The following is a 20342-nucleotide window of genomic DNA, read 5'->3' on the forward strand; positions in this document are numbered from 1 at the left end:
GTGGAGTAGATAGACTCTGTTTTAACAGGAACAATCTTTCAGCAGAAAATGACTCGTTGTGTGCGGCCATCTGCTGCAACTGATGGACCGGTGAAGTAAGGGTCCTAACTAGAAGGAAAATTTGAGTTTATTGTACCAGATGTTCTTTAGTGGCTTGATTTTGGAGAGAAACACCACTAAACTAATAAGTATCAATCAGCCTGTACAGGTTTTTTAAGGCAAGTGCAGATATCGGTTATTTTGACATAAAAAAATGTGATGTTGATATGTTTGGGCAGGTACTTGGATCCAGTATTACTTTTCCTTCCTCCATTTACATGACAAAAATGACACAATGGTAACAAATGTTACACAAGTTAATAAAAAAAAGAGTAACAAATTAAACCAAATATTAACAAATATTAACAGAGACTATCAGATGGTGGAAGCGGCAATGATGGGCTTTAATTGGTCTCGAGGCATCTCAACTTATCATTTTATATCACTGCTGTGGTATTGCAGTTTTACTTTCATTTATTTAGCAGTTGCAGCCAGGTTGTGCTAACTGAAATAATATATACTTCTATTTTATGCAATTACATGTCTATTTTGGCTCTTGAGGGCCAAATAAATTGGGGCGACAGTGGTGTCGGATGTAGGAATTTGCCCTAAAATAGAAGGGTTGATGGTTCCAGCCCCAGCTCCGGCTTTCAGTGCTGTTGTGTTCTTGTGCAAGACGCTTCACCTGCATTGTCTGCTGATGGTGGTCAGAGGGCCCGGTGGTGCCAGTGTACGGCAGCCTTGCTTCCGTCCGTGAGCCCCAGGGCAGCTGTGGCTACAATGTAGTTTGCCATCATGAGTGTGTGAGTGAATGGGTGAATGACTGAATGTAGTGTAAAGCACTTTGGCCAAGTCTCCTGATGTGAAAAAGCGCTATATAAGTACAGGCCATTTACCATTTAACTTGTCTCTGGGGACCGGATCCAGCCCATGGGCGTTAACTTTGACACATACAGTATGCCGTATTGAATAGGCTAATACCGACACAAGAAAAAAACACAATAAAATCAGCAAAAAATATTGGCCTGCCAAAATATATTGGTCTATCTCTACTGATAAGGTCTGAGTAGGAAGTAAATCCATGGGATTTACAGAAACAGGCAAAAAGGATCTATTTCAGAGTAGGGATGCACATTATCAGGATAACATTTCGTTTTGATATTTTTTCTAAGAATAGCAATCATCCCCAATTCAATTTTTTTTACATTCCACGTTGTCTCCATACGTCTCTGAGTTTTTCACCTCACTTGAAGTGAGAGGAGCACTCCATCCAACTGCTGAAATATGGAGTATCAAATGCATAATATGACTGTCTGCCACATATATAATATATAATTATAAGGTAAAAGTAAAGTGATTTTGATCATTTTGGATATGTAACCAGAGACAACCACTAGCAGAGGTAATGGTTCAAAAAGAGCTGGAAATCAGTTCAACAGAAGTCCTCTCAAGGTTTAAGTGCCATTATTATTTTATGCCCCAATCTAACTTGCAGCACGTCCATTACTTCCTCTCCTTATTTCTTTTCTCATGCAGTGACACTGTGGGTTTTTGCCATATACAGGTTTTATTTTTTTCTCTCTCTCTCTAGGTGTAAATGACTTTGGATGGCCATCTGTTACTTAGCCACCCTGCCGAGAGTTGGCCTGCATGCGCACCTCCAGTGTGTGTATGCGCGCACCTCCCTTTATGTTAAATTGTATGTGTGCAGTTACTGTAATACAGTGTTTGACTGTGGTTATTTATGCCTACGTGCACATGCATAATAGAGTGGGCTATTGTGTGTGTGTGAGAGAGGCTAGGATGTTGGATGAAAGATGGTGTTAATGTTTATTCAGCCTCATTTGTACATGTAGAACATGATTTGCTGAGTATGTGAGCACACTTACATATTTAATTCTTATGTACTCTTTTAAAGTTGGGATCTAAATATATTTAGCAAATAATTAAGGTATTTAACATTTTTTATGTCATAGTTTCCTGTTTTGCACCAGCTTTGCAGCCATTAAACTGTCTTCAATGGATGTTATCCATTTTGCAGATCAGCTCTTCAGTTTGTCATAAAACTTAATAGCAGATAACAGTATTAATATCATAAAATGAATGGTCAGATAGCTGAGCTGTTATTTATGTTGCATGCAATTTACAAATGAAATAAAAAAAAAATCTTAATTGAGTTCATTTTTCAAACTTTGTTAAATGGAGACTTTGCTATTTTAGCTTAGAAAATGAAAACCTCTCACATCATGTTTTTTTATTTCCTCCATGTTGAATAGTTGAGAATTTAGATGACAAACATTGTAGCCCATGGTCTCCCTCTAGTGCCATTAGCACCTTTAGGGAATGTGCTCTCTGTTAAACTTAGGACAGCAATTTTGTCAACTAACTCCCTAAATGTCTTCTGGTGGGCTTTTATGTGACAAATCATGCAAGCTTCAGCAAAAACTACCTAGAAGCTGCTGTTCACCAACAGTCTGTGATTTGATTATGTCCGTGTGGCCTGCGGTGTCTGCTGGAGAATCCAGCTGTTATCATTTACTGGTGACATTCAGATCAGAGCCTTTTGTCTCGGAGACAAGATGTCCACACATTTGGAAACAATCTGTAAAATAGAAGAAAAACTAGAAATTATCATTTTAAAGGAACTATTTAAGAAATTTGTGGCGTGATTAAAAGCAGTGAATCCAAATTTTATTTAATGTTTATCAAATAAGAAACATCCAAGTAACTTTCTGTGCTGGTTTCCTGAAAACACTTTGGTTTGGATGAGAACATCCATTACAATAATATAATGAAAGTTTGATCATTTAAACGGAGCGAATTTATAATTATAATTCATTCCTAATTCAAAAACCTACACTAACCTTCATCCTTTCAGCTGTGATTTCTTTAATGTGTTTAGATCAGTATCCAACCGAATCCTATCTGCAATTCTTTGCTCTTATTTGCTGTCATGGTAATTAATCCGTCTCTCTCTCCCTTCAGCTCTCGTCCCGGCCGTCCTCCCAAACGATGCTCTGGTGCAGGGATGCAGGAAAGCCCCCGGCTGTTGCACCCGGGGCTCCCCGGCTTGTTGTCCCCCAACCTGCTGTCCCACACTGGTGAGAGACGAGTCAATGTTCTCATTTCCTGCTCTCCATCTTTCTTAGCCCCTCTTAAAGCTAGTGAGCTTGTTGACATTTGATAAAGAGAGTCAATTTCAGTTGTCATTACCTGTTAGTTAAGCTCATATTTTACATTGATGATATAAGTCTTAAATTTTAAATCTAAACTACCATTTTTCCCTAAGCAAACTTCAGGGTTTAACAGTACAGCTTGAGTTAACATGCAAACATATTCCTTTGGTAACAAAGGTTGAAGCAGGGCTGGGAAATAAATTAGTTTTATGGATTGATCAAATCTGTTCTTTATAAGGATTTTATTTTTTATCAATGACCTCCTTTGGTTTCCTGTAGTTCAGAGTGAGATCAACCTGCATCTTTTTTATTTTTATATGACCTCTCATAACTAATGAATAAGCTCAGTGTTATAATACAGCGAGCTTCGAACATTTAGTGTGTTCTTTAGTGTATATTTTTATAGTATAAAGTGGCAGGGGCTGCCATCTTGTTTTACAAGCATGTTTTAACAGCTTGTATTTAGTTTTACTTTGGATTCATTTCCATTCTGGGAAAGGTTGATTAACAGAAAAGCATATTTTTAATTAAGATTTACATTTAAAAGAAAAATAGAAATTGCTTTTTATTAAGCTTAAGTCAGTGTAATTCTGTTTATAAAGTGCCAATTCACAACACATTTAAAGTTTTCTATCTAATGTAAACCAGTTGATTGCATCGAATCATTGACTCGAAGGCAATCCCTCACACCAAGCATGCTTGTAGCGACAGTTGAGAGGAAAAACTCCTTTTTAACAGGAAGAAAGGGAGAAAAAATAGCATTTAACTGTAAAAAGGATTTGGAGATTTTGTTTATAAGCCATGTTGCTCAGCCCTATGTTGAGGTTAATGTAAATCATTCCCCCATATCTCATTTTGATCATGTTTTTTGGCATCTTATACTGCGTGTGTGACCTTCTAATTGAAATGTGGTTATATAAAAGCAGTGAGCAGACATGATCTTTACCCATTAAGTATTACATCATGGATAACTGTTAAGAAGCATTGATATATGTTTTTTATGCTAATTTACACTCAAGTCTGATCAACAATAAGACAAACATAGTAAATTCTCATTGGTGATTTAAAAAAAGTTGCTTCCACAGCTAGTAAAGACGCTGTAGTACTTATATGTACCGCCTCAGAATCAACCCAACCTGCTAACAAAAAACATGGAGCAATGGGCAGACAGCTTATTCAAGGTAAAAACAGCAACATGGCGGTAAAGAGCCTCATGCGTGTTAAACATGTAACCGGGGTTATCAGATTTTTCCAAGCTGGGAACAGATTTGAAAAATGATTGTTAAAGCTCTTCTAAAACCTTTTGGATATGCAGCATAAACAACAAAATAAATTTGTAGTAACACACCTCAATCCAGCACAGGACTTTTTTACAACTCCGTGGCTAAGGATACATTTCAGCAAAAGAGCTTTGGGGAAGCTTCGGTTACAAAATATTGTGGCCACCAGTGCAGAGCTTGCTATACAATGGCAGCAAACCAGTGCACCTGCAGCTACAACCAATCTATAGTAAAGACTTGATTGAAAATGGCCTTGTCATATGAAGAACACACTTCATGTGAGTTGTTGTTTCTCATCTAAACAAACGAGAGTGTGTCTTCTTCTTTGACTGAAATCAGTAATAATTGAGCATGGAGATGTCCTCAGTTTCTTCCAGCTACCTTGGAGCAGTTTGGTGCTGATGTGAGTTATTTTTCAGCATAGTGTGTGTGTTTGTGGAGGGGAGAATAAGACATAATAAGATCAATCTATCCAACCAACCATCTGACTGTCCGTCCATTCATCCATCCGACCAACCGTCCGTTCATCCGTCTGTCCGTCCATCCATCCATCCGACAGACCGTCCCTCCATCCATGCTTATTCTATCATGGTCACGTTGGGGCGGTGCCTGTCTCTGGCAGTTCACAGGTTACAGACAGTGTACACTCTAGACAGGTCACCAGTTCGTTGCAGGGCAACACAGAGACACACTCATAGGACAATTTAGAGAAGCCAATTAACCTCATAGTCATGTTTTGGGGCTGATTACCTGGAGAGAACCCACAGATGCATGGGGAGAACATGCAAACTCCATCCCAGAATCAAACCCAGAACCTTCCTTCTGCAAAACAGCTGTACAAACTGCTCCAATGTGCAGCTTGGAGATATAAATATAATAAATTATTTTAAATGCAGAAAGTTGTAAATACTATGTTTCATTTATTTATTAGTTTATCAGTTATTTTCCCCTGAAGGTTTATTACTCAGCCCATATAAAGAAGGTAAAGGTGCAGAAGGCGGAAAAAGTCAGAAGCTGTTCTTTGTGAATCTAATAAGTTTGATTTACAGCTGCAAGTTATTCTAACTTTCAAAAACGTGTCTTTTTTTCACTCCGCTTATTTCCCACATAGTCTCACCTGCTGTCGTTTATTTCCCTGTTTTGTCTTCATTCATATTTTATTTCCCTTCTGTTTCTGTCACCTCTCTAGCTCATCTGTTCTTCATGGTTTTATCTCTTTTTTTTGTTTTTTTTTCCATCTTCATTCCTACTTTCAGTATTTGTTCATTTTTCTTGTGTTCGTTCCTTTAGTCACATGTTTCTCATCTCTATCGAGAAAGATCCCCTTTCTGTCGTTTGAGTCTCAGTGACACAGAAAGGGAAATAAGTGGGAGCCAAGATCGGGGAGAGACTGGTGGGGTGAATGGAGAGAAGGATGGAGGGATGTCGCCGGAGGAGATAATGAAACCTAAAAATGACTGCCAAAGTCCAGAGCCAAAGATGGAGGAAAGGAAAGAAGACAGCAGAACTGTGACAGTAACAGAGGGAATGAAGAAACAAACGGATGGATGGATGAGAGGAAGCAGGGGAAGAGAAGGAGGGTGAAGGAGTGCAGATTGCAGGCTGGTGTGATGAATGACACGTCTCTGGGGTCCCACTCCTCCATCTGTCCATCCCTCCCACCTCCTTTACTCTGCATGTCCCTCCTCTGCTCCCTTCCTCAGGTTTTTACTCACCTTTCTCTCTCCTGCCTGATGTTGGTTACCCCCTCTTGCCGTCTTTATTTGTCATCTTTTCATGCTTCGTTCATCTCGCTCTTCCTATATTTTAATTTTTGTTCCTCAGTTCCTGAGTTCTTTATCCCATCTAGATATTCTCCTTCTATTCTGTACTTTTCTGTTCTTCCTCTTAAACTTCACCTTCTTTGTGCTTTTATTCTCCTACTTTATCCTGGTTTATTGTCTAAACATTTTCTCATCCTCCTCCATCTTTTTGTTTTATGCTCCTTTTTAATGTTCTCCTTTTCTCTTATTTCATATTGTCTTAATCTTGTACTCAATCTTCTCCTTTTTATCCTCCTTTCATTCCTCCGTAGTCTGCTCATTTCTTCTGGCTCTGATTTTTTTTTTTTTCCTCCCTCGTCAGATTTCGTCCTGCTCCACCTTTTTTATTCCCTTTCTTCCTTCTCGCTGTTTATCCTCCCCGCCCTCTTTTCTTTTTGCGCTCTTTCCGCCTGTTTTTACAACCAGTCAACGTTTCTTTTTCTCTCCATTCTTTCAATAATCCAATCTTTCCTACAGTACACTTCACCTGCCTCTTTCCTGCCTCATTTGTCTTTACTATCAATGTTTCCTTGCTTCTTCTTTTTCCTTCCTTCATTTCCAAGTCTTGGAGTTCTTTTTTTCCTCCTCTTCAATCTCAGCTTTTATTATCTTATTTTTTTATTTGATAAATTCGATTGTAAAGATCATGAGAAGGGAATTCTGCTATTTTCTCCTAAAGACACACAAAAAAGACATAAATACATTGTATTAAGTATGCAAAAAACCTCCCAAACGTTTAAAATGTATTTGTTGATTTAGGATTCAGATTGATTTCTGTGTTTTAGGACTTTTTGGTTATGTATGAAAGGATGGTCACCCTGCTGCCTTTCAGTGTAGCCCCGCCCCCATTTCTCCAGCAGTAAAAGAACCCGCATCAGAATCTAGATCTGATGTTCACACTGAATCCAATCCTCACAGAAATAAATATCATAAACATGAACACGGAAAGTTTCATGATAAGCAGGAGCTGCTGCTTCTTCCACCTGCTGCCTTCATGTGTGAAATCAAGAACAGAGTAGTGTTGCTGCACGTTTGCTCCATAAATCTATGGCGTTGTAGTCCAGTGTGGAAATTTTTCAGCTCTTCAAACAGCAGCCATGTGTAGTTTTACAGGTGGGTAGAACCACAAACACTCAAAGTTTAGGAACAACCCAGAACAGAGAACAGGAGGTGATGTGGAGAGAGAAGGAGGAGGTTCTTCTGGAGAAAAAGGGACCATGTAGTCCTTTCACTGGAAAAACAATCTAGAAATAAGTCCAAACTTCTTAAATCAAGTGTATTTACCCTTAACTTTAGTAGTTAAATGAGATAGTTTACAAATGGAATGAGTATTTTTATTCTTAAAATGATATAATTAGATAATATGCAATTGAAATAAGACAATGCAATTGTGTTTTCTTCTTTCAAATGTTAATGGTCTCGTTCCTTTGGCAAAATGTCTCTTTTACCTCCTCAATCCAAGAAAAAATGTACTTATTTTAAGAAAAAATTACTTATCTAGAATTAGATTTTTTTTCCAATATTGGCAGAAACCAGGTATTATGAATAGGTCTGAAATTAACGATTATTTTTCTAATCCGTTAATCTGTCGATTATTTTTCTCTATTAATAATTGGATAGAAAAAGGTTTCTTAGAGAAAATTTGAAAGAGAATTCAAACTATGTGAAGATAAAATGAAGGCAGGAGTTGTGGATAAATCTTATTGACAGGAAAAAATGTTTTTATCAAGAGTGCAAAATGTTTCGATTTATACATTTTATTTATTTAGTGTAATAACCACTTAGTGTGAGTTACTCTTATATGGTATATTTTAGAGTCACTTTACTCGAATTAATAACCCATTACTGAATTAGTTGAATCTGTAATTGATTAACCATAAGTAATCTGATTGATTTTGTCAACCTTAATTAGCCGTTTACTATCGAGGTATTTTCCAGGTTCTAGAGGAAGAAACGTTATAGAATACAGAGGTGGAAACGTTACTCTATCCTAATTTTTTTATGCTGTTTGAAATCATTCAAATCTGGCTGAGTGATTAAAACCAGATATTTCTGTTGTGACAAACTCAGAACACATTAATTGGTACATGGACGTTAATATTCCTCATCCCCTCCTTCAATCCTTTATCCTTTCATTTTAATCCCCCTCTCCCCCGCCCACTTCCTCGCTCTAACCAAGATCATCTCTAAATCTCCTCTCAGATTTTCCTCATGTTCTCCATGTTGTCCCCATCTTGTCACCTGTCTAATCTTTACTTTTTCTTGCCAGGTTTTTCGTCTCCATCTGTCCCACCTGTTATCCATCTTTTTTTCCTTTTAACTTCTTCCATTTCTGGTCCTCCTGACTCCTCGGACGTCCCCACTGCAGCCCGACACATCTTCCCTCCATCTCTTTTCATTTTCCTTTTTAAATCTTTTCCCTAATATCCTCTTGTCACTCCTTTAGAGTATGAAACTAGATAATTTTACATATCCTTCTCATTTTCTCAGTTCTTTATTTTATGTGTGTGTTTCCTGCAGCCATGTATACCTATTTCCATCATCTTGCCTTTATCCAGCTTAAACCTTTTATTGATCTTGACTTAATTTATTAATCGCATAAATTTCTTTTTTTCCTATTTTTACACTGGATCATTTTTATTATGCTCTTTTTGTCTCATTTTATTAATCTCTCCTCCAATTTAGATCATTTTCCTTTCACCCTTTTACTTAATTTATTGAAAAATTCAAATCATCTGTATGATTAGGAGTGAAAATGACTGATTATTCAGAATAAGCAAAAATTATTTGAATAAATTTAAAATCTAAAAAGTCGGGATCAATTGGGCCATGATTGATTTAATTGATAAAATAATTAGCCATAAAGATTACAAATATGTGTTTTTTATATCGATGAAAATAGACAAATTCTGCACATTTTGACCCACAGGCAGCTTTAGTCAGGAAACTTCAGTCTAAACATTTATTCAGAAAAATATAGCAGAGAGAAAATGTGTTGAACTTCTTGATTCAGCAGCTTTTTAAAGCAATATAGCCTGGCTTTGGTTTTCCCAGCAGCTTACTATTAGCTCATTTTTTGTTGTCTGTCTGACTGCTGGTGCTTTTACTGCTGTGGATAGAAAACTTTAGAGGATTCAAACTCCTGTTTATTGTCACCAAACCTCCTTGTTGTAAAACATGAAGTTTTAAACTCACATGACAGAGATTCAGATGCTAAATGTGATGTTTGGGTGAAACTGATGTCAAATGAACTCATTCTGACATACAGGATGGCAACTGAAAAGCTCCTGTTGATTGACAGCAGGTTAAAAAAATGAATAGATTGATCAATTTAAAAATGAAAATAGGTGTATTAATGGACATTAACATTGATGTCATTGATTGCTTATGACAGCATATTGTAGCATCACAGTCTTTAGACCGCTTATCTTCCTTTTCAACCTTCTTTTCCTTCTATTTTAAATCTGTTCTCTATCTTCTCACCTCTATGACAAATTTCGTGCCTTAGTTTTTAATGAGTTCCCTTTACGTGCTGCCAAATCTTTTGCTTCTCTCTATTTTTACTTTATCGTTTGTCTTGTTTTAATTCATTCTACTGTTTCTATTTATTTAGGAACTATTATTTACTCTTTTGTAGTGATGTTTTGTGCCTAACCTTTACCTTTCTTTTTTATTCTCAATGTTTTCTGTGTCAAGCATGAACTCTGGTCTGTTTGTTATTTATTCTTTAAACCTCACCACATCCAAATATTCCAGTCCTTCCCTTGTGTTCTTTTTCTGATCTTTTATCTCATCATCTTTTTCCTCATTTCACTGTCGTTCTTTACTTGTGTTATTGACCAGAGGTGGGTAGTATTCATTTACTATTAACCAGTTACCAATTGATTAACTTGGAAAAAAAATGTTACTGAAGGACTTGTTTTATAGCACAATATTCTGATTTTATTTTTTGTTTTTACTCTAGACCTCCCACAGATTTACAGCAATTCTGCAAAGATAATTGGACCAAAACTCTCTAATGTTTGATTACAGTTGTTTCAGCTAAAGGGCCATTTCGTTAGGTTCAGTAGGCAATCATTTGTTCACTCAGGGCCATGTAGGTTTTATTTGATTCCTCTCTTAATAATAAGATATTCTATCATAAATCTGCATTTCATGTTTATGTATGTTGTCTCAAACCAATATTTCTGGTTTTAATGTTCTGAAACACTGAAGGTGACCAACATGCAGGCAACAAAAAGAAATCAGGAAGAGGTTGAACCTCTTTCCACACAGTTAGAAGTTACTCTGCTCTAGCTTGGATACAATAACTACTGCAAGTACTTCGTTCATAAGGTTTAGGTCAAAAACCGTTTCTTTAAGAAAGAAAAATGGCATTTCCCCAAAAAAGTTTATTTTGCACTAAGGTTATATATTTATATTTGCTTTGAAATGCAACAATATGTTTTTATCTGATAACATTAGAAGAATTAGCATTAAAACAGGTGTTATGATCAGTAACTCTGTACTTGTTGTGTGTTTTTTAATAAGTACTTTTTTAATGTTGAGTTTATTCTTGGATGACATCTTTTCTACTTTAACTTGAGTAAAAATATTTTTATATTTCACTTCCTTGAGTAAAATTTTTGTTGTTAAATCATTTCCACAGTAACGGCATTCCTCCTTTTTTCTTCATCCCTTTCTTTCTTGTCTTATTTTACCAGTACGTTTTTAAAAATCTTTTCCTCTTCTGTCCATCTTTGGCCATGCCGTACACCCAGATCTCTTCTTCTGTGTTAATGCTTTTGATTCTTGCCTTCCCCTTTAAATGTGACCCTCTCCAAACTTCCCGTCATCCAGACCTGCAGCCGTCCTTCCTTCCTCCATATTCCATCTCCATCTTCTCACCTCTATAATCTTTTTTTCCTGCCGTCTTGCCAGTTTTTTTTTCCTCTCCATCCCTCCCTCCTTCCTTCCATCCCCTTGACAGTGACTGTTGGCCTCCTTCTCCCCCTCTTCCTCTCCGGGATAAATAAAACATGCTTGTGTTTGGTGACATATGGACACAGCTCACTGTGGCATACTAATCACACACACACACACACGCCCCTACCTGATCTATAAGTGTGTGTATGTGTGTTTGTTGAGCATTAGTGGAACCCAGAGAAAACATTTGCTCACTTATGATCGCTCATTAGCTCCCGCACACACACACACTACATATATGGCAAACACACACTTGGCAGTCGTCGGAAGTCGCATTCCGCCTCGGCCGCACACACGCAGAGTCGGCCGTCTTAGCGGCCCCGCGTCCATGGAGACACCACGTTGCCGGGGGAGACGGGCTGTTGTTTACGACCTCGCGGGCGCCACACCGATGGGGGGCATCGGCTGATCGCAGATGGACATTTATCACACCGTTAGAAAAACAGGGAGGCGAACTTCAAACTGGAGGGACAAGAAAACTGGATCAGAGGAAGATGAGGATGAAGAAGACATGGTATAAGTTTGAAATGGTAAAAATATTTAACAAATAAAAAAAAAGGTGGAGCAGACATTTAAAAGAACAAAACAACATGGAAGAAGGTTGAAAAGTAGAGAAACAACTAGACAAGTGAAGGAAAAGGAGGATAAAGCAACAACGATGAGAAAAAACGGAGAGAGAGGCTTTAAACGACAACAGGAGAGTGATATCAGTTTAATTGGCCTCATCTTCTTCAACAAAGACGCTGTGATGATAAGCGTGGGAGTGTGTTACTGCGCGTGTGTGTGTGGTAACCTATGCAGGGTGCTGCGGCACTCATTTGACTTGTTAATTCACTTCAGAAACAACTCAATGCTTTGCCTTGTCCTCTAACACACGCACTCACACCAACACACACACACAGAGTCTCTACACCCCTGCAAAATAAACATATATTTATTTTCCATTCATGGGCTCTAACTCGCACAGACACACATTTTGAAGACTTGCACATCTGGGGTGAGCCTGCACACACAGATACACACACCATCCCTACAGATGAAGAGCTTTCTGCCACATCCTGAAAAGAAAACACTTGTGTGAGCGCTCTCATGTGCACCTGCAGAGAACGAGAGATGAAGACGAGGGAGGAGAGGATGGCCGAAGCTCTGAAGTCGCATCAAGTCTTCTTCATCTTCCTCCTCCTCCTACTTCTGCAACACTTTGAACTGCCTTTCTGAACAAACACTGAACTGGTGACATTTAGCACTAGGCGCCCCCCACTGGTGTAGTCTGCAAATATTTTCTTTGAAATGTATTGAACTAGTAATTTCTGCTTTTTTAATAAACAGAATCGCAAATTATAATCTGAAAATTGCCAGGCAGAGAAAACAGGACTTAAGCATGTCACCTGTTTGTCGGTGGGCTTAATAACCTGTAAATGCTTCCAGTTAGTATAGGCTTTTCTTTAAAACTAAACCATAAAGATATATTATATATATTTTTGGAATTGCCAAACACATATGAAAATAGTTTATAAAAGTTTATTGGAGAGAAATAGGAATAAATGAATGTCTACCTGCTTACAATCTGAAATACAGTATCTTTAAGCCATGGCCTATTCGTTTGGGTTAGAGGGAGATGATGGAGAAGGATTTTAGTCTAAGGGAAAGAAAATAAAAACAGGTCAGGAAATAAAATACAGCTTAATATTCAAATTCCATAAGTTTCAGTTTCAAACTGCAGTTCTATATTAATGAAGTTCTCCAGACCCACACCCTGGGACATTTCAAAACATTTTGACTTTCCATGACCCAAGATCAGTCTCTTCAACAATGGGCTATACATGTGAGAAAACCTCTCTTTAGAAAATGGCAATTATGGTTATAAATCAAACAACAGGTTATATGAACTGGGTGGGACTCTGAGTACTATCCAGGACTGGGTGCCAACAGTTTTTTTTTTTTTTTTTTTTTTTTTTTTTTGCCCCTTAGGGTCTTCATGGAGTGATTGGGAGAAAAATGGCTACATCCTGGATCTAAGCCGAGCTGTGTCATTGTCAGAAATAAGATGCTCAAAATGAAGTTCATGTATAGGATCAGAAAAGGGTACTTGGTCACTTTGTGGCAATGATCATCAATCAATTTTACAATTGTTTTATATGCTTATTGCCATTAAATGGCAATTGGCCTGTGCTAATATAGAGTTTATTTCAAGTTAGGAGACTTGACGAAAGTGCTTTACTCTGCACTCAGTCTTTCACCCCATCATGCACACACTGATTGTGGCAAGCTATATTGTAGCCATAGCTGGCCTGGGGCTCACTGACAGATCCACCTTTGGAGGTGGAAAAACAGACCATTTCATAGGACAAGACTCATCCGTTTTATACAGATAACATCAGAAAGGAAAAGGCCCAGGCTGAAAGCTAAGGTGACCAGATAAAGAGCGGGCATTTGAGACATGGCTTGTACAGGCCAAACAACCACTTTGTTCTATTTAAGGTGACATGTATACTCCTACTGCGTGATGATAAAGTCTTCGTGTGATTTGAGTGCGATTGCTCCGAGGTGCTCTACTCTAAAATGCTCCAGGTTGAATAGGGTGCTCTGCAGAATCTGCAGCACGGACGCTCTGCGCTACTTACTCTTTCAGTGGAACCCAAGGAAAAGACCGGATGTTTGAGGTTTCAGAAGAAAAAAGAAAATCAGGATGGCTAGAAATTCAGAAAAGGCTTTAGAGAAAACTTTTATTTGGATGGACCTTTGAAAGTTTTGATAAACTGTTAAATAACATTGTGGTTCCAATTAATAAGAAAGGATTCTGGGGGATCTACTTCAGGAGCAACATCTGTGATAGTAGGTCACGATAAAATATCTTAAACAATCCATCTAGTCATTGTTGGGAGAGTTTTAAAGAGTCAAATTCTTTTATCCAAATTGCTCTGGTTTTGTTGGTATTTGTTCAGGTACCCACTTCTTAAAAACATTGAAACAATTGGACACAGCATGCCATATACAGTACAAACCCACAACAGGGGCTTTATAAAGGTCTGTCTGCTGCGTCTATTAGATTTTTCTGACTGTTTTTACACACTGTAGGATGCTTTGTTCACTGCCACCACGCATGCCTGATGGTGCCTTCAGATTTGTCAATTGTTTCCTAATTGCAATGTTCTCATACTCAGGGCTTGTCTGCAAGTGCACCGAGTACTTATTCCTTCTAGGTGCTTAACTTGGTGTTGTATTGCTTTTTAAAAATGCATGTAAGCAGCTTAATGCAAAATATAGGGTTTATAAAAGAGGCTTCACCAAATCAGGCCCTAAAATTAAAACAACTATTTATACCTGACAAGTAGTGGAGCCCATAATTGTACCTCAAGGCTACAGAAGATTTTGGCAATTAACCATTTTGGGTCCATTTTGACCCATACTGTAGAAATGTGGCTTGTGTTATTAGAAAGGCACTAAAGGTGCAACCTGGTATTTTCTGAATGCAAGTGTGGTTCTAAAGATGTTATTCATTAACATTTGCCCATCTAATATGATTTTGTTATGGTTTCTTGTAACAAAGCTATACTTAAACCTTTTACTGAGCTTTTGTGATTGATCTTTAATGACTAGTTCTAATGCCTCAGGACTTCCAGTAAAATAGTTTACTTACGCAAAAACATCTGCAAGTCTTTTAAGTAACCCACAGAGTTTATTAGAAATACCCCAAATGGCTGGTGCAAAATGGCTGCAAATGGGTGTCTTGGACAGTCGGTGAAAGCTGAAGATGGGCGATCTAAGTGGCAGAGTGCTGAGTTGAAATCTCTTTGACTCAGCACAAGAGCAATCTACTGCATTTGTAAATTGGCACTCCTGAGTGCACACAGGAATAAAAAGGCAGCAAAACAAGAAAATCCAGAAGTGTGTTTCTAAATTCAGAACACAAAGAGCAATTTCTCTGTTTTCCTGTTTTGTTTTATTCAAAGTGTCACTCCGTCTTTTAGAGCACTTCTTTAGAGACGTAGGTGCAGTCAATTAAATATTTACAACTCCTGGCAAATGGGGTGGGTTTCACAGGAGCTCAGAAGGGGGTTCATATGTCTGAAAGATCTCCCTCAAGCCTACAGCAGCAAATATTTAGCAATGAAAGAGCATCCAAAGCTACTGTAGACAAAGGAAACCTTATTTACTTTTATCTTACCATCTGGTTTAGCTTGTAAGCTTTGGAGCAAGAAAATAGCCTGTAGTGTGTATTAATTGATAATATATAAAACAGAGTTTCTTAATTATAGGTTCCATGACCTTTATCATCTTTATATATTCAGGTATTAACTAACTTAAAAATCGTTATAGTGACAAAATATGCTTTCATGCACCTTTTTGTGGACCAACATTATACATTTTAAAGTTGATAGCTACATGATTAACTTCTCCCACCTAGTTAGTGGACCACTCACACTTGCTCAGTCTTGTTCCGTACTGTTTTCCAGATGGTTGCCAGGTCCTATAATGCTAACCTTTGGTAATTATAAGCAAATATTTAACTTACCTCTTCAAAACAAAACCAGCAACCTCCCTTGGGCTTTCTGAGCCCCCTTGCTTCCTAAAGTCTTCACCAACGCTCAAGATTCACCAATGTTTACCATCGTTTTTAGAACCTGTTAATTTTTATTTTGCTGAGAAGAAGCCATTTCTTAGCTGGGACACAGTACTACAAGGATTTGTTGGGTTTCAAAGTTACTTCAATTTACTATTCCTATTGGTGGAGAATCCAATTATGATGACATTTATGTCATAACCAGAATAAAATATTCATATATTTTGGACCTATCATACCATTTATAGTACAATCATTACGCTGGTGAAGATTCTCAGTCATCCAGGTAAAAAAAACAATCCACTGGACTTTGTTTTCCAAGTTTAAAGGCGTTTGGCTTCCCATCTAGAAGGTGAATTAAATTAATTTTGAATTGAAAAAGCTTCCTGGATGGGAAGCGAAACGTCTTCACGTTTTTCTTTTTTTTTTTTTTTTACTTTTTTGAAGAACAATCTTTATATACTTTTTGATTAAAATTTTGTAGCTATGAATCCTTGGCTTTAAGCTGAATTCTGATGCTAATCATGAGTTCTCAAACATTCCACACCATCATCATAATATTTTAACCACCCCACATTAAATTGTTCACCAATCATATTGAGGTATTATGGTTAAAGGTGGGACTAAAGCTGTGATAAAAAACAGCTGCTGAACACATAGTCAAACCAGAATAGACATTGTCAGAAAGAGGAACAGCAATGCCATAAGTTGTTGTGACTTCTCATGGTGTCTGCTGCTATTTCATTTTTTACCGTAATTGGCTAAAGCCAAAATTTGGTAGGTTTGTACTAGTTGTTGCTTTGCCCAATCAGGTGGTAATGTTCTTCAGAAGGTCTCCCACTCCCTAAACATATTAATTGGGAGCAGTCCCAGATCAATATTGTGTAGAGGTATCTACACTAATCTAATTGCTACACCTAATCAGTCTAACTTGCCAAGTTACAGTATTAGCTATGGCCTATAAACAACTGCAATAAACCCATTGTATTTTATTTTAGACAATAAACATTTTGGTTTTAAAAGTTTGTAGTATATGTTCTCTAAATAAGGACAGCCATAGGAATTTATAGAACTTTAAAACAGGTCAATGCCAAAAATCTGTAGATCACACTCACAGTAGCTACACTACAAAAAATAAAACAAACAAAACAACTTCAACTGAAAGCCATAAAACATTTGGGAAACTGTGCTTTAAAACAAAAGGGGTAAATTATATCTTTTGACAGTCACAGTAAAGTTTACAATCATCTTATCACTAATATTTTCTTTATTTTTGACTAATACATTCTCATTTAATAATGATGACTCCCTGTTTTTTTTTTTTGTTTGTTTGTTTGTGTAATACATCTTCTTATCAACTCCATTTCGCAACTTTTACTTTCCTCCATTTGCCCTTCGAAAAAGCATTATGATGCACAGGAACAGAAAAACAGATGGGTAAATGAGGTGCAGACAGGCCACAGGGGAACACTGACACACATGCATGCACAAACACACTCCCAGGTATTCAGGAAAATATATATTCTCTCTCTCAAACACACGCACAGACCCACACACACATGTCTATATGGTACTGGTGTCTTTGAAGCAGTCTGTCAATCAATCACACACTAATTCCCGAGGTTCCGTGGTCGCCATTTACGACAGGGGTCGATGCTCGGTAACCGTGGACACAGCGGACAGCCATCGATCTGAGACAGAAAGAGAAGCAGAGCCGTGTGTGTGTGTGTGTGTTTGATAGTCATGATGGAGAACAGCATTGTGGCTCTGCCCTCAATATTGATCGACTCCTGGTTGCACTGAGGCGAAGCGGGCATTCTGACTCTATGTCCGAATCTGTGTGTACTTGATTGAGCATGTGTGTGTGTGTGCTTTCCTATGTTTCTAGACATGCAACATAAAGTGTGTTAGACGATCAAGGTGTTCTTGAGAGGAGTAATCAATCAGCAAATACAGTGTTGACCCCACACAGGGACTTCATTTTATTCACCTTTATTTTTTCTATTCCTTTGTGCGCTCTCCTAAACGTAGCTGAAGATCTACGCTTGATCTTGAAAACCTGGTGAAATGTTTTTTTTTTAATCTTGTGTCATTTGATCTGTAACAACTTATCACTTATAAGTAGTACAAGTTCTTGTTAATATTTTATCTGAAAGTTAATATCTTGCAAAGAATTGGGATAAAAATGTCCGGTCGAAGATCTGTTCCGCTGTTTAAAAACTGGGAATACATCCGATGCTGCTTCTTGTGAATACTTGAATTAAACTTGCCCAGGACAGTTGAGGAAGGTGAACATTGCCACTTTAAATAATCTCATTTACCCTTTAAACAATGGGACCACTAGCCTGGTGTGCCACTGCTCAGATGTTGTCTTGAGACAGTTGTCCAGAGGTTCCTTTGCGCCAACTAAATGTCCACAATTTCCATCCAAGTATGATAGGTGTTCACAGACAAAGAGGCTTTTATCCTTCCATTACATGTCTGCTACAGCCATGCAAGGCCTTCCTCTTAAGCTTGACTATGCTCATCCCTGCTGATGTCCACTCATGGAGCTGGTGGTTGCTGTCTTGCCAGAAACTGATGATCATCAGGCCAGAGCTACCAGAAATGATATCTGCAATGAAGGTCCTTGTCAATTTGGACTTCAAGTCTCCTATCTCCCCTTGAAGATGCTAGCATTTGAACTTTTGGGTTTGATTTGGTAGTTCTCAACCAGACATTCCCATCAAGACCAGTTTAGGTTTTCTTGGTCAGCATGTTCGTTCGCCTCCAGCTTACTACCTGGATGTGATCAGCAGACAGTTTTGTCTCATTTGAATAAGAAGGTTTGTTTCTTACTATCTGCTTGCTCTATAGTTTGTGTATGATTGAGGAGATGTGCTGGTGGTAATTCTGCCTGGAGTATTGCATTTTGTCAACGTGGTTTGATCGTTTCATATTGTCATATTTGGAGAAGTTTTCCTGCATTTGGCAGTTCTCTGGCTGAATAATTTCAGAGAAAGTCTACTGCATGTAGTGTTCACCAATCACTGTTCAAAAGAGCTACTTTTACAACTCAAAAATGTAAAGATATTTTAGAAGACACATTCTTTAACATTTCAGAGTAAATATGACTATTTAGAAATGACTAACTTCTACTCTGCATCAGTCAGTGGATAATGTGACTATATGTATTAATTTGTCTAGGTTAGAATAACCTGCATGCAGCTCTGTCCTTCATACCTTGCTCAGCCATCCATCCAGTCGACCTTCCATCAATCCATCCATTCTGCTTTAAATTAAATTTCAAACTCCTCCTCCCCTCCAACCATCCCGCCACCCCCAGCCACATCCCTCTACCTTGTTTTCTTTATAGCTTACAGACAACTGTACAGTGTGTAATGGACATTCCTGCAGGGCCGTCAAGCGTGACCGGGGCAAAACCAACTGACCTAAACACACACGCACACCAAAGTATGCGGAGATAAGCATGAATGCATACTCTCTCCCTCACTCAGACACACATACTCTTAAACATAAAAGCATGCAGCACAATTGGAAAACTAACATGCACGCTTACTCACATAAGGGTAGCTGTACCGACAAACACATACACACACACAAACACAGGGGGGTCATCTCTCTCACTCTGCTGGTTGCTCTGTATAGAAGTCAGTTCCAGGTCAGTGCACAGAGCTAGGGATCTTAGTCCTTACAAAACACTGTGCGTGTGTGTATCAGTTAATATACACTAGGCCCGAGGTGTCTAAAACTGCTCTAAACACTGGTGCTGAAAAGAGAGCTTGACATCGACCTGTCTTAACTGTCACAATGTGTACAGAAATGCACCCTGGGTAACAGCAGGCTGCACCTAGACTGCCTGTTTGTGATTGGTTCTCTGCGAGAAACATTAGAATTGATAGGTTTCAGATCAGCTGACTGGCTGTAAGGACAAGGAAATGACTAACAGAGTTGTGTGTGTGTGTTTTAGGCCTGACCGCAGCAGCCATGGCCGAGCTGCAGAAGCTGCAGAAGATGAAGATGATGATGAGTCTCCAGAATGGCAATGAGTCCGACAACGATGACCTGCACTCCAACACAGGTGCACGACCCTCGCACAAAGAATAAAACATGCCGACTAACAGGGGAGAGAGTTGCTTCTCGCACATTAAGGCACAGGAAGAGTCCAGATACGGGGACACTGTGTGGAAGTTTTGTGTGAACATTAGCAATAATCTACAGAAACCCCTGGAGATGAGTTAAACTTTTTAAGGCCGTTTGTTCTTTCTGTGCGCTGTAATGAACCCTACACCCACCTTATCTGCTATCAGGCCTTTAGACTGTTATTTTGTTGTTTGCATCAGCAAAATGAACAAAACTAACGGTGTCAGCAACTTGAGAAACTAAAGGAATAGTAGAAGAAAGGAGCTTCTAATAACCCCCAAACCAGTCAGAGAAACGTGTTCTTCTCAGGATAACAATGAAATTATTAGCAAAAGTTACAGGATTTCTTTAAACCTGGTCAGCTTTTCCTTTT

The 20342-nt window shown here is 38.2% G+C and overlaps 1 protein-coding gene across 1 annotated transcript in view; it reads left to right on the forward strand.

Moving 5' to 3' along the window:
• The window catches only part of LOC107089415 (dachshund homolog 2-like), a 123244-nt gene that overhangs the window by 70986 nt on the left and 31916 nt on the right, over positions 1-20342 (forward strand). The window contains exons 2-3 of the mRNA XM_015382174.1: positions 3025-3140; positions 19797-19907. Coding sequence (XP_015237660.1) covers positions 3025-3140; positions 19797-19907 — 227 coding nt within the window. The remainder of the gene's footprint in view (positions 1-3024; positions 3141-19796; positions 19908-20342) is intronic.

This window comes from Cyprinodon variegatus, unplaced genomic scaffold (genome assembly GCF_000732505.1).
Source record: "Cyprinodon variegatus isolate N-32 unplaced genomic scaffold, C_variegatus-1.0 Scaffold251, whole genome shotgun sequence".
Lineage (NCBI taxonomy): Eukaryota > Metazoa > Chordata > Actinopteri > Cyprinodontiformes > Cyprinodontidae > Cyprinodon > Cyprinodon variegatus.